This window comes from Pavona decussata, unplaced genomic scaffold (genome assembly GCF_977016875.1).
Source record: "Pavona decussata unplaced genomic scaffold, jaPavDecu1.1 SCAFFOLD_45, whole genome shotgun sequence".
Taxonomy (NCBI): Eukaryota; Metazoa; Cnidaria; class Anthozoa; order Scleractinia; family Agariciidae; genus Pavona; species Pavona decussata.
This window is the reverse complement of record NW_028145467.1, coordinates 577,060-602,219: the sequence shown is the minus strand read 5'-3', so window position 1 is coordinate 602,219 and position 25,160 is coordinate 577,060. Positions and strand designations below refer to the sequence as shown.

General features: G+C 38.8%; 2 protein-coding genes across 2 annotated transcripts in view; one reads left to right on the top strand and one right to left on the bottom strand.

The window, feature by feature from the left end:
• The first annotated feature begins 1,016 nt into the window (after positions 1-1,016).
• On the top strand, positions 1,017-24,008 carry LOC146482522 (ZP domain-containing protein-like). The gene is made up of 9 exons (XM_085106955.1): positions 1,017-1,172; positions 10,984-11,118; positions 11,592-11,676; positions 14,874-15,160; positions 17,440-17,634; positions 19,005-19,133; positions 19,333-19,918; positions 20,608-20,906; positions 21,463-24,008. The coding sequence occupies exons 1-9, from the start codon at positions 1,097-1,099 to the stop codon at positions 21,597-21,599; spliced, it is 1,929 nt and encodes a 642-aa protein (XP_084963081.1). The 5' UTR covers positions 1,017-1,096; the 3' UTR covers positions 21,600-24,008.
• Positions 6,363-25,160, bottom strand: part of LOC146482488 (mitochondrial inner membrane protease subunit 1-like) — a 348,467-nt gene continuing 329,669 nt past the window's right edge. The window contains exon 7 of the mRNA XM_085106959.1: positions 6,363-6,380. The gene's annotated coding sequence lies outside the window, so the exon portion shown is untranslated. The remainder of the gene's footprint in view (positions 6,381-25,160) is intronic.

Genomic DNA, 25,160 nt, shown 5'->3' with positions numbered 1-25,160 from the left:
AGATAGCAGACATTATGGATTCTGAGCTATTATTGAAATTTATTGGGTATTTCCCGGATTACTTTTCGGCATTGTCGCTTACGCTTTTACACTTTTTGGACAACCTTTGTCGAAACAGCTGTATACACTCGATTGCAAATACGTTGACACCTAAAAAGCATACTGAAAACGTGAACGCTCAGAATCCATAATGCCTCAACCTTACAGCGAAGACGTGAGATAGCAGAAATTATGGTTTGTTTCTGAGTTATTACTGACATTTATTGGTTTTTTCCGCACTACTTTTCTGCATTGTCGCGTACGCTTTTATGCTTTTTTGGACAACCTTTATCGAAACAGCTGTGTAAAAATTTGTGTGGACTTGTGCCTCGTGTTACCCAAACATTACAAAATTACTACACCAGAATTCCTTGCTTTGTCACTAAAAGGCTTTGTTCTGAGTGGCAGCATTTATTAAGACTTAGCCAGTATTGACATATTGGTTAGCGTTTTTGTCAAAGCGGATGAGAAAATACACCACGTACACAGTTTGCATATAAATTTTGCCGAGAAAGATGACTTTTATTGCATAGCTTTGCGTGGCATTCCACGCTCCTTAGCGCCAAGCTAATTTAATAATTTTAAAACTTTGATCCCTTCTCTTGTCAACCAAATTTCCTCTGCAACTTCTAATCTTTCTGTACCTCGCTGAATATGCAATCAACGAGCCGTTAAAATAATGCTGTTACTAAACTAACGAAGTGTTATTGATATACTTTCATTAACAAATCCCGTCGACAAAATGAAACCCCGCATAATTATCAAAGTCCATCAACAACAACTGAGAAAGTAGACTGTTTTAAAGGTTACTCTAGTAATAAGTTAGACACCGTAAAAATTCTTATTATGTTCTCTTATTTTAATGTAACATTGAGGGACAATCTATTCTGAGTGTAATTATTTATAATTAAATCAAGAAATTTCTCGATGCCCACTTTAGAGCTCATTAAAGTGTAAACCCATATGTAAATTCAGTTGATTTAGCCCAGCATTTTCGGTGCTGCGGTTAAACCTTTTGTTACAACTGAAAGCAAGCCCTCCATCAATCCTTTAATAGATGGCGTGCAATCTTCTGAAAAACGGCAATTTCCTACGATTGGTTGTTCTGATTACATCTTCAATGTCAGTTGAAGGTAGGATTTCTTAATTCTAATTTTTTTTCAAGTATCTTAATGTGTAGTTTCCCACTGATATTTCTGTTCGCCGTGAGAAGAGAAAAATTTGTAAGAAGTTTCGGATTAAGCGGCTGCATTGGAGAAGACGCTCTAATTCGCATGCCTGGGGAATTGACAAAAATATTTTACTAGATTTCCTTACAGCAATAATACGTACTTATCCATGAAATGTGAATACTCGGGTTTATTCGGCTTTACAAATGGGATTATAACTTTCCGAGCGTATTTTACCTGCCGGATGGTGAAATACTAGCGGATAAAGTTGTCAGCTCCTTGAACATTGGGTCAACGAAATCATGGGATCGGGATCAACGGAGAGATCAGCGGGCCGGAGTGGATACGAATATTTATTTTTACTGGTCAACTGAGATGATGAAGTAATTTGGCCGCCGTGAAGAGATTCCAGTGCTCACGTATCGCGTGTTAGGCCTTAGTCAGAACAAATCCAGGTTAGGGTTATTATTTTTTGCGAGATCAGAAAATTTTTAAACTTAAGAGGTCTCGGATTAGAAATTTGGGTACAAAAAAATGGCACCCTTGATGAAAAAATACCAAAACTGTTGGTCATGAAAAATTTCTCGATTCGATGGTATTCTTGCAAATTTTTAGAAATTTACAGATCGAGATTAACATAGCAACTACTGAAGCTCGAAAACCTTACGGAGACTAAAATCCGTCTGTTTGTCTGCAGATTTATCTGTCATAGATAAATTGACGGTATTTCGACAACAAGCCTCTAAAACAAAGCATTGCCACGTTTAACATCCTCGTCTAATTTTACTGTCTCTTGGCCTTAGAATGTCAATCTATACGATTCCATTAACAATGGTAAGTACAGCAAAGGGTCTTCAAACCCATTTTGAGATTTTAAAATTGTTTCTCATACTGAGAGAGCAATGTTTTTCCCGATATCCATTGTATATAAAAAACATTGTGTAAACTTGATTTACCAAAACGTTGCAAAATTGCCGTACCGGAATTCCTCGCTTTGTCACTAAAAACCTTTGTTCTGGATGGCAGCTCTATTATTTAAGTCTTAGCCAGTATTATTACCGGCTGATAATTTCAGGAGAAATAGAACGAAAGTTAAACCGAATAAGTGCATTTAGACTAATATTTAGGCAATAAATGCAAGGAAACGGTGGTTTGTTTCAGTAATATTTCGATATAATTCTATATCATCGTCAGACTGACGATGATATAGAATTATATCGAAATATTACTGAAACAAACCACCGTTTCCTTGCATTTATTGCCTAAATATTAGTCTAAATGTACTTATTCGGTTTAACTTTCGTTCTATTTAGCCAGTATTGACATATTGGTTAGCGTTTTTGTTAAATTGGATGAGTAAATAGAGAAAACAATGGAGCTTCATGTACACAGCACTATGTACACCACGTACCCGGTTTGCATATAAATCAGTGAGTAAAAGGGGCCTTTTGCATTGTCATGGAGAAACCCGCTCCATGAAATTTGTACCCGTGGGATTCCCGAAAACACGTGCCAGATGAATTGGCGGCCATATTGTCATGTTATAAAGCTGAGGAGTTCAGAAATGAAAGCAGTAAAATGGCCCAACGTGACATGGCAGCAGAGCGTCAATAAGCCGAGTTAGAAGCTTTGCACGATAGAGGCCTATCGAAACAACCGAGAAGACGTCGCAGCTCAAAAACAAAAAGAAAAAATACTGAACGCTCGAAGCCTTCGTCAACAACATTAACCGTGGACTTAGCCGTGTGTATCTTGAGACCGGACCGAAACGTATGAAGAGTTGGAGTGCCGACTTAGGGGCGATTAAAAAACTAATCGGGCCAAAGAAAAGCATGTAAATATCAACTATGAAGCAGCGAAAGAAATTAAACAGTTTCCAATCGATGGTGATTGCAAACAACTTTTAGATGAAACCCATGATACGCGTGATCAGCTACAGCAGCATTTAAGTGTGTATAAAAACCTTCGTGAACAACTCGAAAACGCCGCTAAAACAGCCGGAAAAACCGTGTACGAAAATGTGATGAAGGATTACTAGGAATGCGCCGATCTAGTGTTAGAAGCAGCGCAACTCCTGGTAGGACTTAGCTCAAGAATGGAAATGATCAAGGATCGCATAGATTTTAAACTGAAACGAGGAACTGTGAAAATGAACATTGGCCCATTGACCTTAGAAACCAAGCAACCAAAGGCCGACATTGAAAGCTACAAATAAAAGCAGAGAGACTCAACCTAGACAAAAAGAAATTGACGAAGAAACTCGAAGCTGAAACAACCAGACCAGGTACTAAACTTAACACTATGTCTTTGAAATTACCTAAGCTCGATTTCAAGAAATTTAGTAGGGAGGTTTTGAAGTGGTAGGAATTCTGGGATTCGTTTGATTCAACAATACACTTCAACCCATCTCTTAACCAAGTGGAGAAAATGAATTATTTAAAAGCTAAATTGGAGGAAGAAGCCTCAGACCTAATATCGGGATTAACTTTGACACATGCTAACTATGAAGAAGCTGTCAGGTTATTGAAGGAACGCTGTGTCCATTTCACTAGCCTCATGGATTTACCTACCTCTTCAAACCATACACCAGGCTTACACTAGAGCTATGATGTCATAGAGAAACACCTTAGATCATAACAGGCCGTGGGGGAGGATGTGAATACAAATTTAAAGATGCTCGTATCCCCAATTGTGACTAAATAACCCAAAGATGTAATAACTCACCTAAGCGGCCAGAAAGAAGATGAGCAAGAATCGACTGCAAAACTGCTCAGAGATAAGTTGCATAGAGACATCACAAACCGAGAAAATGCCGAGCGACTATGTTCCATCAAAGATGACAGTAAACATGTTACAGGAAAAAGTGTGGCCCACATCTCAGGTCAGCAAAGCCAAATCCACTACTGAAGCATTGTTCTCTAGTACAAGCCACCCCAAAGATTTGAAAGTCACTAAAAGAGAAGTCAACATATATTGCAATGGCAAACACTGGGGTAATGAATGTAAAAATTACCCTACCGTAGCAGCTTAAAAACAGTACATCAACAGAAGGATTGCAAGACTAATAAAGTTCGTGTTTATTGCAAGAAGAGAAATAGTGATTACCGAAGTCTTTGCATTAACAAATTTCCAATTGAGAACCCCACAAAAACTGTCAGTTCAGTTGCTGAACCCTCATCTACCACCATCACAACTGAGAATACATTGCTAGCTTCTGATAAACAAGTACTGATGCAAACAGCGACCACCGAGGTAGAAGATCTACAACAATTAAGAAAAGAGACTATCAGACTGCTTCTGGACACAGGTAGCAAAAGAACATACATCACTGAACAGCTATCAGAAAGACTTCACTTGCCAATTAAAGGATCTGGGACACTGACAATGTATATATACATTCAGCACAACAAAACCCAGAGGGCTGAAAACCTTTGTTACTGAACTAAGGCTGTTAACAAAAGATGGATCATGTCTGCAATTAAGAGTCAACGTGGTGCCCAAAATATCTGGTACACTGCAAAGAGCATGCTTTCACACAATGGAACACCACCTAAAGGACATTGCTCTCGCCGACTCAATTCCCACAGCTCAAGAAACAGCCAGCATAGAACTATTCCTTGGAAATTACTATTACTGTGACAACTTCTCCGGTGATATCTCAATGAAAGAAGGATTAAACCTCAAGGCCTCAAAGTTAGGATGGGTTTTGAGAGGCAGAGTAATAAAAATGTCAGGAAGGTCAATCTGCTCCTCCAGTGTCAATGCTGGCATACATAGCAAGTCCCTTTAGCGAACATCTTGCGGCCGAATTTAATGACCAGGAACCAGTAACTGACCATAAACTGCAATTAGAAGAATTCCGGAAACTTGAGACACTTGGAATCAGTGAACCAGTGAGTGCGAATGATGATGATAGAGTCTTGCAAAAATTAAATGACACTGTCCGACTTTAACACGGCCGTTACCAAGTAACCTGGCCCTGTAAGGAAGAATCTCCATCATCACCAACCAATGATGAACTGGTAATGCGAAGGTTCAGATCCCTCGTCAATAGACTCTTGAGAAACCCAGAACATTTAAGAAAATGTGAGACTGTTATCCAACACCAATTACAAAAGGGAATCATTGAAGCTGTACCTGAGGAAGATTCTGCAAACACATTGAAGCATTTCTTCAAGTGAGACTTAAACCTGAGGACAGAGATGTGACAAGATTCTTCTGGCAAAAAGATGCGTCAAAGCCTACGATGGAGAACAATGTCCAGATACTGAGATTTACCAGAGTCTCATTTGGATATCCAGCCCATTCCTGTTGGCAGCCACAGTCAAGTATCATCTGAACAAAGCAACAGAGCTCAGTAAAGTGTAGACCGATCTGTAAATTCAGTTGATTAGTCCAACATTTTCGGTACTGCGGTTAAACCTTTTTGTTGCAACTTAAACCAAGCCTCCCATCAATCCTCTAAAAGATGGCTTGTAATCTTTCGAAAAACGGCAATTTCCTACGATTTGTTATTCTGATTACATTTCAATTTCGGTTGAATGTAAGATTTCTTCATTCAAATGTCTCATTTCAGGTATTTTAATACGTAGTTTTCCACTGATACTAGATTTGTGTTCGGCGTGATACTGAAAAAATGTGTAAGTGGTTTCGGGTTCAGCGGCTGCTTTGGAGAAGACGTTCCACCTCATGCCTGTGGAATTCAAAGAAAACATATTGATTAATTTCGGTAGCCTGTCATTGCAAATATACTTAAAACTTTACACAATAAGAAATATGCCTGTTAAAAGTAAGCCGTCTTATGGAACAGAGCCTAACTTCTTCGCCATTGCTAAACGCGATTTTCTAACATAAATTAAATTTGGGCTGTCTTATGGAATCTGGGATTAATTTGATTCTTTGAAGTTAACAGGTAAACAGTTCTCGCTCGACGCTTTCACTTTTCGTTTTTTCGGCACAGCCAGATACGACTGAAGATTTGAGGCAGTAACTCCACACCTTTTTATATACCGCAAAGCTAGCCCAGTACGCGTATCGTCATTTACCTTTCCTTTACAAAACACTTCTTACAAGCCCTTGAGGTTAAACTCGCTTTATCTTAGCATTTTCCCCTGCTTAAAGCCTGAAGTATGGAGACGAAGAGAGGACGTAATACAAAAAGGGGTCGAACTATTAGAAAATGACAGGGACTTCAAAGCTTGAAGAAATAATTTGTTTGTGGCGGATTTTGATATCGCAGCAAATTTCTCTTTTTAGGTTCGCATCCCAGGAAAGTAATGCCAGAATGGGAAATTGGATAGAAACAAAACACTTAATACGACAAAGACAAACAAAAGACAAGCAATGTAGTTGAAAATAAATCGACTGATCAGGGCAGAGATAAACATTCTCAAGAAACATCAAGAACTTGTAGAAGAGAAAGTCGAGTCAAGAGATTGGGATCACCAGAAGTTCCGTCATAATTCTAAAGTTTTCAACACCGTTGTAAAACAAAAGGGAGCTGCAAACGACTTTTCATTTTCTTGTCGTTTTCAGCGTGTCGAATAATAACTTTAGAGAAGCCCGGAGTCCTGGATAAGTGGGTCCAAGAGAGTACAATATTTCTCTGGATGGCATTCATATTTTCCGGCCCTATTTTCACAGTCGGAATAAATAGCAATAAAGGAACCGGCGAAGGCCTCGTTATTGATAAACTTCGGATTTGAGGGCAACTTAAGGGCCACTTAGGGAACCTTACATTAACTCCTGTGTGGTAATGTTACTGACTAGGGACCCCACGCAGACTGTTGTGGACGCGGTCATGATTAAGTTGAGTTAGAGAACATGTGCTGGACAGTTGCTATCTCGTTTAAGTGATAACTGTTAAAGTTAAAGTTTAGTACTGTATTTATGACGGATTTACAACATGGGTCAGACAGTAGTCCATTTTCAAAAGTGAACGAAGTGTAAGAAGGTACGAAAAAGGTGTCAAGTCGCGTCTTAATGGCCGAAAGGGATTCCTGCGCTCCTGGTCCGTTAGTGCTGAATGCAAACGCATCGGAAAACTATAGGAAGTTTCTAATACAGTTTGAAATTTACCTTGTGGCGAAAGCGAAAGATGAAAAGCCAGATAAATTAAAGGTAAAAATGTTACCTCATTGTGCGGGATCAGAAGCTATCGAGGAGTATAGCCATTTTGTTTTCAACAAAAAAAGAGCAATAAGTGCTACGCAGATTTTTGAACGAATTTTAAGGAAATGTGTGAAGGGACTAAGAATGTTATCTTTGAGAGACTATTTTTTAATTAGCGAAACAAGGAAGAGGGAGAGCGAATATATAATTTTGTGAGTGAACTAAAGAGATGTACTTGACATGTGAATTTGGAGACCTCAAAGACTCGTTAATCAGGCATCGTATTGTTGGTGGAGTGTTATCGGATGAGCTACGAGGAGAATTGCTTAAAAAGGCAGATCTCACCTGCAGAATGCTCATGATTATTGTAGAACGTTTGAGGCAGCTAAATTAAAAAAGTTCAAGTTTCACGTGCCCACGAATGCTGGTACCGAACGCTCATTAGGAATTTATGAGCAAGTCAATCGGAAAGGACAGGACAACTGCTTGGTGGTGTAAATTCTTCGGTTTCAAGCACCTATTTACTCGGCGAAATAAATGCCCTGCATTTGAAAAAAAAAACTGCAAGAAGTGTAAGAAAGAAGGACACTTTGCACAGGTGTGCGAAGAGAATCCAAGAAGTTGACATGGTTTAGCGTGAGGAAGATTGAGGATATGCACACATATTTTGGATCTGTTGAACTGGGAACTTGTTTCTGACTACAGAAAGAGAAACAAGAGCTTAATTACTCACAAGAATAATTGCAGGAGATGTTCGAATCAAGGCAGACACAGGCGCAGAAGCCACAGTTCTCCCCTACAACCTGTACACGCTATTCACTAAGGAACCTCTACAAGAGATTCACCAACCTCTTAAAGGGTTGGCTTGCATGGAAACCCATACATCCAAAGGGCTCCGTATCTCTTCGACTCAGTACAAGAACCGAAAACTCGATGTGGTCTATATTGTTGTGGAAGGCGACTTCACGCTACAGTTGGGTTGTGATGCGTACCTGGATCTGGAAGCGATGAAGTCGATAACTGATAGATACACCTGAGCCACATATTACGAATCTAGAAACGTCAAGACGAGATGAGGACCAGCGTATTTTCAAGACTGATCCTGTGCTACGTGGATATCAAAACTGTTTCAGTAACATGCCTGGTAAACTGCCAACTAAAGTACATTTGGAGATTGATCCTCAGCACCTCTAGTTGTCCACCCGCCCAGGACGAGCATACACCTTGGGTATTGTCTATGCTAGTTGTTGGCAAAAGGAAAGCCAAAGAAGGAGACATGGAATTCCATCATCTAAGGAAATTGTTCGAATTGTATTGACCCAAGGGACCTGAATAAGGCTCTCAGATGATGCCCAAAGCTGATCTTCAAGAAACCGTCTCACAACCTGCTCTGAACGATGAAACCTTGTTTGGGAGAAACCGCAACAGGAGGCCTTTGAGAGACTGAAATCTGTCATAACTAGTACACCAGTACTGGCACATTTTGACAACAGCAAGAAAGCAGTGCTAAATGTAGATAAAAGTAGTACCGGCCTTGGTGCAGTGATCATGCAAAATTGTAAGCCAGTTGCATTCAGCGCCAAGAAGCTAACTACCATTGATAGAACATACGCCAACATTTCGAGAGAGCTGTTAGCTATTGTTTTAGGAGCAGAGAAATTTTACACACACGTGTATGGGCCCAGAATCATTGCTGAAACAGATCATAAATCATTAAAGTTAATATTCAAGAAACTGCTGAATGCTACTCCTCCCATGCTACACAGGATGTTGCCAAAACTTAACAAGTATAACCTGGATGTTCTTTATGTTCCTGGGAAGAAACAAGTCATCTCACTGGCTTAGTAGAACACCTCACACTGATACCAACCCAGAAAGTGAACCTGATCATAATGATGTCATTGGAGTGAACCTTATTGAAAGACACGGACACTTCAAGCGTTGATAAGACGTCAAGAGTGGTGATGGACTGTGTTATCAAAGGAGAGGGCATTACATATTGCAAATCGTATCCTGAAGAAGGCTACAGCAGACCACAAGGACCCATTTGAAGAAGTGCTGAATTATCGCAATACGCCCTTTCCACTTATGTCCAGAAATGCACCTAACCCTGATTTTGGGTATTTAACATAAAAAAAAACCTTTTTGTCGTTTTCATATGACTTCATGTTTGACAGAATTATTTGTGTTTTGGTAAGAATTTAGGGTAGGGGACACTTTGTTATGTCTATCATACAGTTCATGCATCTCATTAGCGTGCATTTCTGAACATATCTCAAGCAGAGAGCGAGAATGTCGCAAAGCAGAAGAATTGCCGAAGACATGCATCCTGGAAAATGAAAAAGGGCATATTTACAGAAGAAATAGAGGACAGATCATCTCAGCTACAAATGGTCAGCTAATGCATCCACCGCTGCGTTATCCTGTAGTTCCTCCATTTCGTGACTCACACAGGAGTCCACATTTGTCTGAAACGGAGCAATCGGCATCCACAGAAGCAGAAGTACCAATCAAATTCACAACAGATGCACACAGGTCATCCATTAGTACAAGATCTGGACGACAAAGTAAAAAGCCAGAAAGACACTTTGAATCCTGTAAGAGGGGAGATGTTGTCATGTTACTGAATAGGGACCCATGGGATTCTGGGTCCCCGGATGTTTTCTTGGGCCACCCCGCAGACTGTTGTGGCCGCCATGTTTGAGTTGGGTTAGAGAACACGTGTCGGACAGTTGTCACTTCGTTTTCGTAAAAATATTTAAAGTTGAAGTTTAGAACTGTGTTTAAGACGGATTTTCAACACCGTGGACGTACTTTTAAGCCGTAATGCTAACTACTCAAAGTCTTCTAACTTGTTGCAGTGATGTGCAAACTGTTGAAGGGAACAGTAATCAACAAGGACGAACTCTGCGAAGGGTTTGCTGTTATTCTTCCAATATTGTAGTTAACAATTACTCACCAAAGTGGAGGTGACACTGAGGTGAATTATTGTTTTAGTATATACCACACAAGTTGAATAACAAGTGGACCAAAATTACTCTATTTTTGACAATATACTGGCAAATGGTGGGAAATTTTTAAATCTCGCGCGCCGCGTGGTAAGCGATCTCTTATTGTACAAAGTTCCGTCTCGTTTTCTTGCGGAGAAATAAAACTTCAGGACAGGAGGCACTTGTTTAGTTGCTATTTGTCTTTCCTTCGATTGTTGTGTGAAATTTGTCCTGTTGTTGAAACCGTGCTGCAAAATATTAGATGTTTCATTGTTTACATTGCAATTGTAGTGCTCGACAGTTTTTGTAAACAATGCATTGTTTTATTTTTTCGCCTTAGAATATGAGGTTTGGAAGATTAAATAACTTACCATGTAATGCCGTCAAACCAAACTTTGTTGCCTTTTTTGTATTGTTTGTAATAACCGTCTATTTTATCGAAATGGTTTCCTCTTAAGTGACCGTGACGAAACTGGAAACCATCTTGTTTCTCTTCGGCTTCTCGGAGGTGAATAGTGCTTGGCTAATTACCTCCGAACTAGCCAATCAGCGCGCGCGAACAGCTCGCTCACACACTCGTATGGTATATATTAATTACCGATATTCACTATACCTTGAACACAAGTTTGCTGTGGATGTAAAGGGGAACTGAGAACAACCTTTCTGTTTACCAGGTGGGTGGAAAAACATGATTGGCTCTTGGACTGACAGCGAGAAATCATGGACTGGAAGTATTCCTTATAGTGACGCTCAATGGCATTATGGGCCAGCAAGACTTTGGACCACTCCTGTCAACTCAGATCAGTATGGTAAGGACTATGAATAACCACTTTTATATAATCTAGAATTGCATTTCAGTATAGTCAATTAATGCTTGAGCCGAATTACATATATATTTTCATTTGCTAATGACCAGTATTTTAATTAATCTTAAATAAGTTACTGCTTTGAATATCCGTAAATCATCCCATGCCTATATTTATTTATTCATTTATTTATTTATTTCTATCAACGTATTATTATTTGATCATACGTCCGACACTGGTATTAATGTAATTTTTTTATTATCGCCACTTTTTTCTCTTATGTAATCATCTTTTTTCTGTTCGTCTGTTCTTTTTTTTTGTGGTAAAATAAAAATAAATTACCTATAAGTTATCCAAGTTACTCTACAGTATTGAAGTGCTTCAGAACGTTAAACACCATTTCATACGCCAGATTTTATAAGAAGATAACTTTTTTACCTCAATTTTTCTTTGACCTCAATGTCTTTTCTTTTCAGTAATTACAAGTCGAAGTCAAGTGTTAAGTGGCAACGCTTGTGGTCACGTGTTTAAGTACAAACAAGGAGGTGTTATAACAAGCTCGTAAGTACTTAGAACACATTTGCAACATTGTATATTACCTGGTTGACAGCTGGTACAGTTTTACTTTACATACGGTGACATTTTTTCAATTCAAATTTCGAGATTTTAACAACCAATCAACCAACAAAGAATAATGCAATCTCTTTGGGGTCAGATTTAGAGAACATGTCAACAGTACAAGATCGTCAACAACTGCAGTAGGTGACCACCTAAGGAACACGAGGCACGCGCACGATCTTTCTTCCTCGTCAATTGTTGTAGGGGAAAACGACACTTTAAAAAGAAGAATTAGAGAGGCTATTGAAATTCATTGCCAGGCTCCGACATTGAATCACGACGTTGGATACGAGCTTCCGGCGATCTACTGGGACGTTTTGTCACGTGATATTTTATCACCTTAATCATGTGACAAAACGTCCTACACCACTTGACAAAGATTCTACCACTACCACTACTACTACTACAACTACTACTACTACTACTACTACCACTACTACTACTACTACTACTACTACTACTACTACTACTACTACTACTACTACTACTACTACTACTACTACTACTACTACTACTACTACTACTACTACTACTACTACTACTACTACTACTACTACTACTACTACTACTACTACTACTACTATTACTACTACTACTGCTGCTGCTGCTGCTGCTGCTGCTAATAATAATAATAATAATAATAATAATAATAATAATAATAATAATAATAATAAAGAAAGAATCTTCCCTATGACAGACGTCTGTGTTATAAGAGAGACACTGATTTAAAGTTGTTTTTAATAGAAGTTTTTAATTTGTAAAGATTTTAAATTTTGCTGAAGGCATATATTTATTCAATGTTGCTCCTCAATTTATCAATATGACATTTGCTAGTGTATTATATATAATGTGTACATACGTCGTTTTGCTCTAGGTAGCTGTTTTAAACAAATGCAAGGTTCTTCCAATTAAGTGAACTCTTTAGTACCTGAGGACCATGATTTAGCCCCGGTGCTGAATGAAACAAATAGAAAAGCTAGCAATCAGGAACTACAACAAAAACAACAACCACAATAACAATAATTAAATAGAAAGGTTTTCTATTTAATCTTTCATCCGCAGTGCACATACATGTTACACATATATTTAGTAATAATAATAATAATAATAATAATAATAATAATAATAATAATAATAACAATAACAATAACAATAACAATAACAATAACAATAACAATAACAATAACAATAACAATAACAATAACAATAACAATAATAATAATAATAATAATAATAATAATAATAATAATAATGATAAGGTAAGGTAGTCTTGAGGTAAATACGCGCGTTCTGATTGGTTCCTTCTTGGTCAGGATTTTACCATACGGAACATTTCCATGGAAACGGTCATCAGCCGTGATTTTTGTTTACGACAAGCGGCGAATTTGAAAAAATTGCAGCTAAAATTGCGAAAAGAAAATCTGAAAATACTTTCATTCTTTGCAAAGAAACTACCCAAAAGACTGATTCCTACATGGACGAAGTAGAATATCATTTACAAAGCAAATTCTACTATCCCGATGGCCTAGAAACCTCTGAAGCAGGCATCAGCGAAAGCCACGAAGCTATTGACGATTTCATAAACAAACAGAAAAGTGAAAACACAAAAGGAAGACTTCTACTGATATGAACACTCTACTCCGCTTTATTGAAGCTAATGGCTTGAATAGTCAAACAATTGAAAGGCTACCTGCGTCCGAGCTTGACCACCTTTTGTCAATTAATTTTATACGAACGTACGCAGGAAAAATGGTGAATACGAGCAGGCACCATTTTCCAGTTTTCAGCGCAATATACAGCGATACTTATCTGAGAAGAAATATCCATTCAACAGACTCAAGGATAATGAGTTTGGAAAATCGAGAAGAGTTCTAGCTGCGAGGCACAAGTCACTAGTTCACGAGCACGAAAGAAGAAACAAACTGCAAGCCGCTTAGGCGATTGACGAAGACGAAGAAGATGCTCTTTTTGAGGCAGGAGAGTTCGGCGACTCCAATCCAGTTGCACTTCAAAGACCTGTGTGGTGGTTTTTATCCCTACACTTGGGTTTCCGAGCCAGAGATGAGAGCGATGAGGACGATTGATTGAATGTGATATTCTCTGCGGCCTTTTTGCTTTTCTTGATCAGTACTTTGTGACGCGCTAGTAAATTTTCTGGGATCGACGAGTTTGTGAGTTTCAAAAACAAACCGCAGCTGTTAAGATTTTCGTCAAATTTCGCTACAAATCGTTCTTGAAGTCTTTTCTATAATCAACCTGATTATATGTAAACGTTCAGGGGGTTGCTCGCGTCATCAAAAACACGTCACGACGGAAACCCTTTGAATTCAAGTGACCGGAAGTACGTTTTTTATAAATAAACAAGTTTGCTCCGAGTGCCATATAATAAACTACTTACTTACCTAGCTTGCTCGAGCCGTACTGGAGAATCTCGGCCCTCAGTCGTTTTTTCTGCCACGACCTCGGGCCAAGATTCCCCAGTACAGCCCTCACGCTCGGTTAGTAAGAGGTTAATATAATATAATATATTATACTATTTATACTATTTAATGATAACACCTAGCGTAGAGACGTTTTTACTGCTTTATAATAATGAAAATAACCATAATTCTAGAGAGATTCCAGAATGACGTTTAAAGCAAAGGGCAGAAATGGCCATGTGACCATGGGTACCTTATATTTGCCGCTCGCTGTTTTCAGTTATTCAGTTTCTTGACTTATTTTTCGCTAGCATCAAAGGCCAGAATTATCTTGCTCTATTCTTATTTATAAATTATTTTTTTTCAAGAAAACATTAACGCGAATCTCATTTTTGCCGTTTGCCGTAAATTCAATTCTTAATCCCTCTAATAGCAAACCCACAACACGTTCGTGATATTCAGTGGGGTCCTGTAAGATTTCAAACATCATGGTAGTTTATGAAATGATAAGTGAAGTTTTTTTGGGACTTAGAGGACAACCTTAATTATTCTCGCTCAGTATTTCCAGATACTTAATAAGTTGTCGGGTGGAAGCACAGGAAAAATGTCGGAGACACATAGGGGCACTTATTAGGGGATTTCTGGTAAATTCCTTCCAGTGTGAAAGGATCAGTTCAATCGAAATGTGATTACATAGCTTAACTCTCTTTCATGTGGCAGTAAAGTGACGAAAGCTTGGGGATATTTTCTTTGGGCTAATACCTATATGTACATAACGAGCTCTGGACCAGAATCCAGCCCCCGTATTGAGTTCAAAACAACCTCTGGCACCTGGTATAACCTGAAGTCTGAAGTCAATGGTACACACGTAAAAATTTACGTTAATAACAAGTTGGTGAAGGAAATCACAATGAAAGGGAGTGGAGCGGACTCTAAGAGCAACAATTACGTGGGTCTGTGGTGTCATAACAAAATTCCTATAAAAGGCGACAGTTTCCAAGTTCAAGGTAAGGTGATGTTAACTGGTACACCTGCATTGGTATCTTTAGACTTTAACTTTTAGTTGAATTCACGTAGGAGTTGTATTCTTTCCAAAGTACTGCTAGGTCCTTTTTTCAGATATTTTGTGGTTTGTTTAGTGTTTCAGTTAGTTAGTCCTTTCTATATTTCTGAAGTGTGCAAATAAACACATATCATGCGCGGAAGCTGAGCTGATTTGTCTGTTCAACGAACTCAGTACATGTTAAATACGTTGGAAAACAAAATACACTTTCTGCCAGTTTATAGGACGTACGTTTTGTCCGTGCGAAATCAAAATTGTCATCAGTTATTAAAGTGCACCTAACCCCAAAATTTTTTTTCGCTTAAATAAATCTTTGCACCTGTTCGATACGCATTGAGCCTCTTTGCGCCTTTTTTCAACCAAATCTTGACAGATCATGACTGTCCCATGACCGAGCTAGTAAGGGGCATGGGTCTATTCCTGAATTGACGTCACAAACTGCTTTGCATGCATTTTCACAAAGACTTAATACAATGCAAATCAGTTTGTGACAGGAATTCAGGAATAGACCCATGCCCCTTACTAGCTCGGTCATGGGACCGATGATGGCTAGATTTCGTAACTGTTCTGCCTATAAAAAAGTCAAGATTTGGTTATAAAAAGGCGCTAAATAGCGCAATAAGTTTCGAACAGGAGTAAAGATTTATTTAAGAGAAAAAAAACATTTTGGGGTTAGGTGCACTTTAAAGCAAAAAATATCATTCTCAAACTCATTAATAATTCATCAAGCCATAACAAAGCAAATCACTACCGTGAAGGAGGTTTAGAAATGTGATCTTAATTATCATAAAATTCTGAGAACTTTTGCTTCGAATTTCTCCATGAATTATCAATAGTTTCAGAAGCTATATCAAACACTCAAAAGAGTGTTTCCTCCTATTTCCAAACACCTCGAAGTTGGTTAAAAAAAACGCGGCTGCGCCTCGTTTTCCCAACCTACTTCTCGGTGTTTGGAAATCGGAGGAAACACTCTTCCTCGAGTTTGAACTATTACTTCCAACATGTCACCAAACGCAAACGTCCGCCATGCCAGTCTTTTTACCACCTGTGCCTGTGCAAGCCATAATTGATTCAACATGGCGCCGAAATGGTACATAACAATCGAACGAACCAAAACTCCCTTCAAGCCTTTCCTTTGGTTACATAGGAAACCCACGAAATCAAACACGATTCCAAACAGACTAGGAAGAGTTCTCCTTCTCCGAGCGCACTTACGTGAAGCGTTATACCAAATGCTGTGACAAAATCTATTGCCTGCACGATTGTTATAAACCCTTGGTAAATTTAAGAGCAACTGAGGAAAACATTAAAAATGAATGCAACAGGCCAATTAAAAGTTTGGTTTTGCACGTGTGTCATTATACCAAAAAAACTAACCGTTTTGATCATCAAACTGGTACCTTAGCGCAAGTTGGCTCAACGCTGAATTCGCAACAAAATGTACTTACGTTATTTTTGCATCATTTAGTTACTAATTTTATTTTATTAATATTTTTATTTCAATTTAAGCTGCAAAGTGTCCAGCTCTTACCGTCGATCGCCTCGTCAAAACATTACACTTTTAATTGTGTGCATTAATACAGTCAGGAGCGTACGGTGGGCTGCTGATATAATTAAAGCCTTTAAGGACAATACGAAAGACAGACAGCAATATGAAGCATGCTTAGTAGCACTCAATGGTAGCCAAGGGATAAACGACTCGTGATCATTGCAATAAAGAATCCAAGGCCCAAATCACACTCGGGATAATTTTGCCTGCAAGTCAATTTTGGTCAGGGCTAAGAAAAAAAGTGAAAACATTGGAAATAAAGACAAACTTACCTTTGGTAAAGTCAAAATGGTCAATAAAAAAAAGGCTTCATTTCACAACAGCCATAATCTCCAGCATCCAAAACAAACGACCTTTATGTAAATTGTAAAGGACAGGCCAACCGCAGCCAACAATATAATATTCTCACAAGACAACTCGTAAACGTATTACCTTTATTGAAAATCATCGCGACGCACACAATTACCACGAAAATAGCGAAAACAATCGGATACAAACAACACCATCCATTTTTACACACATCCTCTGATACAAAATCTTCAACTAACTGTATCGCATTACTTTACGTTATCAGGTACATACTTGTTTATCAGGTACATATTTGTTTACATCATGTTATATTTAATTATTTAATCGCTTACTTTGTTTAATAAATATTTTTATTTCAATTTAAGTTGTAAAGTGCCCAGCTATTACTGTCGATCGCCTCGTCAAAACATCACCAAACAGCTGCGTGACGTCACAGATGAAATTCAACACCAAATGCTCGTTCACTTGTCTACAGGGTTACCAGCTACAAGGTCCTACTTCTAAACAGTGTGGGGCGGGTGGTCAGTGGACGAACGGTGCTAAGAAAGTTTCATGCGTTGGTGAGTTTGAAGGTTATGATTCTGAAATTACGTATATCATAGCGAATTTGTTTCTTATATATCAAAGACAAACAACGCCAGAACGCTCTAAGCCCTTTACATAAACTCAGTTGTTAACTCACTTATTTTCACCGATCCTGTTGGAAGTTGGAAACTTTAATGTCTATTGCTTGTGTATTTTTACTTTTTGATTGAATAGAGATATTTTCTCTGTTTATTACTTACATTTTTTCATTTTTTAATATGCATTTTTCACTGCACGATTGTCATGTCATTAACAGGGGGAAATCACTCTTGAATATGCGCATTAATACAGGCAAAGCCTTCAGGGGAAGAGACACATCAGTTGTGGAATACGAAGCGTTCGCAGTAAATTCAAATGGTTGCCAAGACCAAAACGACTCTTGAGTATTGCAATAAACAATCCAAGGCCCAAATCACATTCGCGATAATTTTGCCTGTCAATTTTGTTCAGAGCTAAAAAAAAGTGAAACCAGTCGAAAAAGAGGCAGACCAACCTTAGTAAAGTCAAAACATTTCCTGAACTCGTTTTTCTTTTGTTAAAATTTATCGCAAAACACACTGTTGCCACAAACATAGCAACAAAACCGTGGGCTAAGCTGAGTCCAAACCCATCGGCTCCAAGGTTTTAGCATCGTTTCCTGTCTGTAATCGCTGTTCAGAAGGCAGATAGAAGAAACAAAAATATTTCGGTAATTAGATTAATATTTCCCTAGAATAAACCAGATTTTATGTACACTTCATTAAAAATTCATTAAATTTTCGGCGTAAAAATTTACAAATTCATGTACGTTTGACTTAGTTCTCACCAACGACTTGTTTGCATAGATTTTTTCTCATTAGTGTACAATGTTATATCTTATGTATTCAAGAAAATACCATGGTTTCCCCTCCCCCCTCCCCCAAGCCTCCACCTCTACTTGTTCACCCTTTTCACTTAGAGCTAATTTCTTCCAGGTAGCTTTAAGCCTGCCGCACACTTGAGGAAAGAGCTGAGCAAACTGCCTTGCGAGACATCGCGAGGCAATCAGCTGAGCGGTTTCCTCAAGTGTGCGGTTGAGTCTTCGTGAGAATTTCGCCTCGCGAGGCGAAATCTCAAATATCAAACACGATATTTTCCTCACGGCCTCGCGAGGCGAAAAACTCACGAAAACTGAACCGCACACGTGATGAAACAGCTGAGCTGATCGCCTCGTGAGGCAGTTTGCTCAGCTCTTTCCTCAAGTGTGCGGCAGGCTTTAGTTAGGTGCGTTCTGTTTCGTTATTTATTCCAACGCTGGTAAAAGTGCATTTAATTACACTTTTCAGTGCGTTAATGGTGATTATAACTCAAACATCATTCCCTCCAGACATTGACGAGTGTTCTGTGTCTAACAAAGGCGGTTGCAGCCACAAGTGTGTTAACACACCGGGAGGCTACAAATGTACATGTCCGGATCCTGAATTGAGCCTATCATCAGATAAGAAGACCTGTCACGGTAAATATTAAATGATATTATACTAAAGGTTTAAAAGGTAGTCGTGTAGTTAAATTATATTGTATTCTTATACATAAAATGAACACCAATTAAATAACATTTATCGTAATCTATCGTGAGATTTGCACTATAAATTAGTAAAGAAAAGCGGCTTTCTTTGACAAAACCGGTCATTTTTTCTATTTTTGTTTTCAATCAGCTCCTGGCGTTAATGTGCAATGCAACAGCCAAAATATGACCATTACTATTCCCAAGTCCCTCCTCCGTGGTATGGACCGTGACCATGTTCGACTCCTGGACACCACATGCAAAGCAACCGAAACAAGCGCACACTTCGTACTCACCACACCCCTGACCGGCTGCAATACAACAAGGAGGCACACACCGACAGCCATTGTCTACTCCAACGCAGTCTTGGAAATTCCTGTCGCTGCTGAAGACGTCGTCACGCGCGTCCGCGAAATAGAAATTCAATTCAGCTGTTACTACTCCAAATATGGTGTGGTGTCATCAGTTGGTTGGAAGCCAAGCAACAGAAAACTCGTGTTTGAGGATGAGGGTCAAGGAAACTTTACACTCACTCTGAATATGTTTCCTGACAAAAGATTCGTGAGTCCTTACATGAAGAATGATTTCCCTGTTGCTGTGGTCCTGAGAAAGCTTCTGTTCTTTGAGGTATCAGTGACATCAAATGACAAGAAGCTGTCAATCAGAGCAGATCAATGCTATGCCACACCCACTCAGGATCAGAGGAATTCTTTGAAGTATGAATTCGTTAAAAAAGGGTAAGTAAATTGCGTTCATGATTTCTTTCTAATGAAAATAAAGTCAAATAGTCCCCCCTTAAAGTATCCTCGTCAAATGACTCAAGAGAATTCTCGCGAAAATTGGAATAACCAACTCTACACCTCCGTTTCATGGAAAAAGGGTACGAAATTAAAACTAAAGTGGAGTAGCTCCATCTTAAAGTACTCACGTCCTATGAATTTAAGAGAATCCTCGCAAAAATGAAAATAACCAACTCTACACCGCACATTAAGAAGTGTAGAAGACATAAGAATCGTAATAATGCAAACTGTTTCAATCTCTGACGAAGGTAACAAAAGGTTGCCGAAAATTTAGTTTTTAAAAGACGAAAAATTTTTTACTGTTTTTCGAACAGATTCTAAATAGTTTTAATTCAAACATCTACACTTCACGTTCATGCAAAGCATCGTTCTAGGTTAAGTCAACAACGCATGTACACACTGCACAAAGACGAAATTAAAATGTTAACAAAGTTAACAATGTTAACTAAGCCAGAAACAAATTTAAGATAAACAATGTCTTCTGGCCCTTTCTTTCAAGAAATGAGCATTGGTGACATCCTTTTTAAAAACTGTGTAGAAGTATTTTTAAATTTCTTTTTCGAAAATGTTTTCTCAAATAGGATTATATTACATCATGGTTACCTTAAAACTTTTTCAAACCTTAGATGCCCAAACGACAGCACCATGAAATACCATTCTGCGCCTTCAGTCGGTGCCCAGCGGTTTAGCTTGGAAGCTTTCAAGTTCATTGCTGATCACCCATTTGTCTTCGTCCACTGTCACGTGATTGTGTGCAATGCTTCTGACCCTGGCTCCAAATGCGCTAAGAGCTGTTCATCGAGCGGCCGAGGAAGACGCGAAGTAGGTGGTCACATGACTAAACTTTACTCTTTGGCCCAGGGCCCACTCCACCTGGTACGCCAAAAACGAGAAGAGAAGCGTGCGAGTGGTTTGGATAACAGTGGTAAGTAAATTTTGGTATTTAACTGAACAAAAAGCAATAGATGCGCTAAAACCATTTTAGCGTTCGTTGATCAATGTTTTTTAGTGTTGTTAACATATTAATTTCCCCTAGGCACATGGATTTTTTAGATTTTATAAAAGAGCCATTGTTTCCGGTTGAACATCATCTCGTCGATTATCGTACTGTTGTCGAATTTAAATACATATTATTATTATTATTATTATTATTATTATTATTATTATTATTATTATTATTATGTTTTTTTTTTGGGGGGGGGGGGAGGGATTATAATTCATTCTCAAGTGATATTTTCACCATTTTCAATGAGTCCTCCATACAGGCTCAAAAATTTTTAAACGTTTCCAGTCCACAAAAAAGAGGTTTATTGTTAATCGTACACGACAGTCACACTGTGAAATAACGCAATCTACTAAGACTTGCCGCAATTCTATTTTTTTCGAAGCCCTAGTGAGTAGCCCATGCATGAGAAGGCGAAAGGTGTTAGAATACATAAATTATGTGTTCTGTATGTTCTGACAAATTCTCGTCCTTGCAGGTTCCAGCTCTGCCTTCATGTTGCTTCTGCTTGTGATGTGTGTCGCCTGTTTGATGGCAACAGCGCTGATGACCTTCAAGAAGTCGCGTGACAAGCCTGATGGGTATAGTGTTGTCGCAACTGTTGATCAGGAGTGAAGGCAAACTGACTCACAACAACTGGACTTGACAAACTTTAATGGAAATCAAGCTTGAGATATTTAACATATGAAAAGAAACACAATACACTTGATGCAAAAATGTCAGACTGTTGGTTGCCCAAAGGAAACATTCTTTAAAAAATCTAATCCAGTTCATGACATTTACAGTGGACAACGTTTGACTAGTCATGTCGGCTTGTTCAAGTCGGAGTAGACTGCGGTTTTGTTTAGCCTCGTCTAAACCAGCCCTTATTTTCTCAAAATAATGAAAAAATTCACGTGTTGAGATCAATCTCTTAGGAGCCTTTAAGAAAAGGCAGAAGACAGTGGCAGATATAATTTGCATCAGGTTAATTCAATTAGATAACTCCTAATTGTAGCCTTCTTTTAGATGAATCTCAACTTTCAGGGTGAAGTAAGTTTGAAACTTCAAGACTTTCCTATTTGGAGAACAAAAGGAGGAACTTACTCCTGTACTTCAATTAGCACATCTTTTTAAACAAACAGTTGAACAACAACTTATTTTTAGCAAAGTCTAAATGCACGAAGCTCTTCTAAAGACCTGTTTACACATTTTGGTGCAACATTTGTCGAACTCAACTGCGATTTTTCTTTTGCAAAGCTGCGACTTCTAATCACGTGTGTAAACCAGCTACGATTGCAATGTGACATCGCTGTGCAAATTTACATCGAGTTTCTTACATGTTCGAAAACCCGGCGATGTATTGGTGATAAATCGCGCTGAAATCTCCTAGGTTACACACGCGATTTAAAACTGCAACTCGAGTGCAACTAAAGGTGCATAAGAAAACTGCGACAAAAAATCGCACTGATGTGTAAACGAGGGTTTAGTTAGATTGGGTCATGAGCAAATAATTGTTTCTGCACGATAGGCCTCCGTATTTCACCAAGTGACAGAATACATCTTAACTATAAAACAGCTTTCTGATAAATTTATAACACGTTTGTCTTAGAAATTTAGTTCTTTAAGCTGCCGAAGATTTAACCTGAAAATTACTTAGTGTGAATATCTCGAGCTTGAATCAGTACCTTTGATGAATAGATTCTGAATGGTCTTCAAAGACAAAGCGTTTTCTTTAGTATATAACTAGTGATAATGCTAAGTACGTTTTTGAAGCTGTTCAGAATTCTATATTTTACCGGCTTGTCGAAAAGATCTCGTTTAGTTAAGGGTGCTCTGCTTTTTTTGTGGGTTCTAGAAAAAATTTAGCAAGTAGTCATTAAAGCAATAGTTCCATTTGCTCCGGAATAAGTACAGAATACATCGCTGGTTAAAGTATCGAGAACCAAGAAAGAATCAGATTTCCATCTTCTTTTCTTCGTGGTTTAATAATGATGGCGTTTTCGATGCTGAAATGGTTATCTTCGTGTTCAAGGAAAAAAAACGAGAATGAAAGAATAAACTGGGAAGAGAAGGGAAAAGGAGGTGGAGAGGCCAAACTTCGCTGGACTCGGGATATCTGAGTTTTTCCGTGCGCTTAACCATTCAGTTTTCCGGGAAATGAACTACTAAACTAAGGGTAATATTTAGGGTATAATACACGAGTCGCACTGTTAGAGCCGTTCAGCTAGCTACGTGTCGGGCGTTAGAAAGTGGATTGGGAGACGTGAATCGGACGCGAGCATGATTTGTGTGAGAGGAGCGAGGAGCGCTTTGTACGCATGCCCGATTCCCCTCTTTGCTGTCTTTTCCAGCGCCTGCCACGGAGGTCAGCGGTCAACCTGTGCGACTCATCAGGTCAGTCTGTGTGGTGACGCAATGCTTACTCATTCTCGTTCCCAGGCTTTATCAATGGATGACGATCACTTTCAGCCATACGCTCGGGGACTGAGGACGAGGCTGATGCTTACTATCGGTAGAAACCTTTTACAACTGAAGAACGTAGTGTCGAGGCTTAGTATGAATGACAAAGTATGTGAATAGTCAGAGAAAAAGAGTTTGTAAACTTTTCGCACAGTGGATCCCCGCCTCACGACCACTTATTTTGTCACAGACACAAGCTTTGGCCCGTCATTTTCTTATTGATCTGACCACATTTTCATGGCCAACGGTGGTAGTATGAACTGTGGTCCACTGTAGCAAATTTAAGATCTTGTAAGTCCGGAACTATAAGATGTGTGTTTCAATATTTCATACCAGTAACGAGATTCCTTTTTCATGTGTTCAAAATTGCTGAGATATAACCAAGATAGAATTGTGTTTGGTGGATTGGCTATCACAAGGAGGCAGCGAACATGAAAAAAACTGAAGCACTTAATTTAAGAAAAGCAGCAAAAGGCGTCGTGCCCACGGCTGATCTTGTAGATTAGTTTTAATGTTAAAGTATGGTGTTGGGAGCTTGGTGCTGTTAATCATGAGATCAATAAAATGTTCTTTTGCATTTTACATGCAATGAAACCTAGTGCAGATAAATGGCTACACTCTCCGAAACTGCCCGAATATTTTACATTTTCCATGCAGAGCCCTATCTTTTTATTAAGTAACACTTCCTTCTTCAAGAGGAGTACAGCTGTAACTCCTTCCTTGTCGTCTTAATCCAGTCAAATGTTATTTCGCATTGCATGCCAGTCATGATGTGTAAGGAGTAGCTTTTGATTTCCTAGTGTGATGGGAAAATGACTTTCAAAGAATAATGAGAAATACTTCCTAAGCAGACAGAGAAAAAAAATCGAGAAACAGTTGAACAAGGCAACTGGGATTAACAACAACAACAATGCAACAACAAAGAAAAATATAAGAATGCAAACCTGTGGGTACGAGAACATCCAACTATAATGCGTATAGTCTGCACGCAAACGTCCCTTGTCAGATTTCTTCCGAGACTGGAAAATGGGACACGTACTTTGCGATCCGGTAGGCAAGTACTTACAGTCGAACCTGTATTAAGCGGCACTGTATTAAGCGGTCACCCTCTATTAAGCGGTCAGTTGTCAAAGTTCCGAAAATTACTTCCCTTATTTACTGTAATTCTGACCTGTATTAAACGGTCGCCTCTATTAAGCGGTCGCGGTCACCCTATACAAAGTCCCAGCGAGCCGTTTCTATTGTCTTGACCTGTTTTAAACGGTCACCTTGTAAAAGGAAACCACTTAAATACGGTAACAAATAGCGTGCCAGGCAACTGAGCTTCACACAATCGTGGCGTTAATGTTTTACTAGTCTGTTTCAATACCATGTTCTCCTTTGTCATACCATTTTACCGCCGAACTTTCTTAACCAAGTAAGAGGTGTATTCTGTGCAACCTGTATTAAGCGGTCACTTAGCCATTCCCCGAGGGTGACCGCTTAATACAGGTTCGACTGTACTTGTATTGGAATTTCGCAAAGAAAGAGTTTCACTAAATAAATAAATCAATCAATCAATTACTTTATGTGCATTGTGTTTTCAAAATTTCAGTACTCCTAGAAAACACAAAGTATAAGAACAAGTATGAAATCTTTACACATCAACACACCTCAGCTGAATCTTTGAAGTTCGCTGATAAACAAACCGAATTATCACGACATGCCATCAAACCGGAGATCGAAAACCGATCA

Bases quoted from the DNA above. Each gene is read 5' to 3' on its own strand.
- LOC146482522 (XM_085106955.1), top strand. From the start codon at position 1,097: ATGGCGTGCAATCTTCTGAAAAACGGCAATTTCCTACGATTGGTTGTT. The intron at 17,635-19,004 runs GTGAGTTTGAAG...CATTCCCTCCAG, and splicing joins TAAGAAAGTTTCATGCGTTG to ACATTGACGAGTGTTCTGTG. The intron at 19,134-19,332 runs GTAAATATTAAA...GTTTTCAATCAG, and splicing joins AGATAAGAAGACCTGTCACG to CTCCTGGCGTTAATGTGCAA.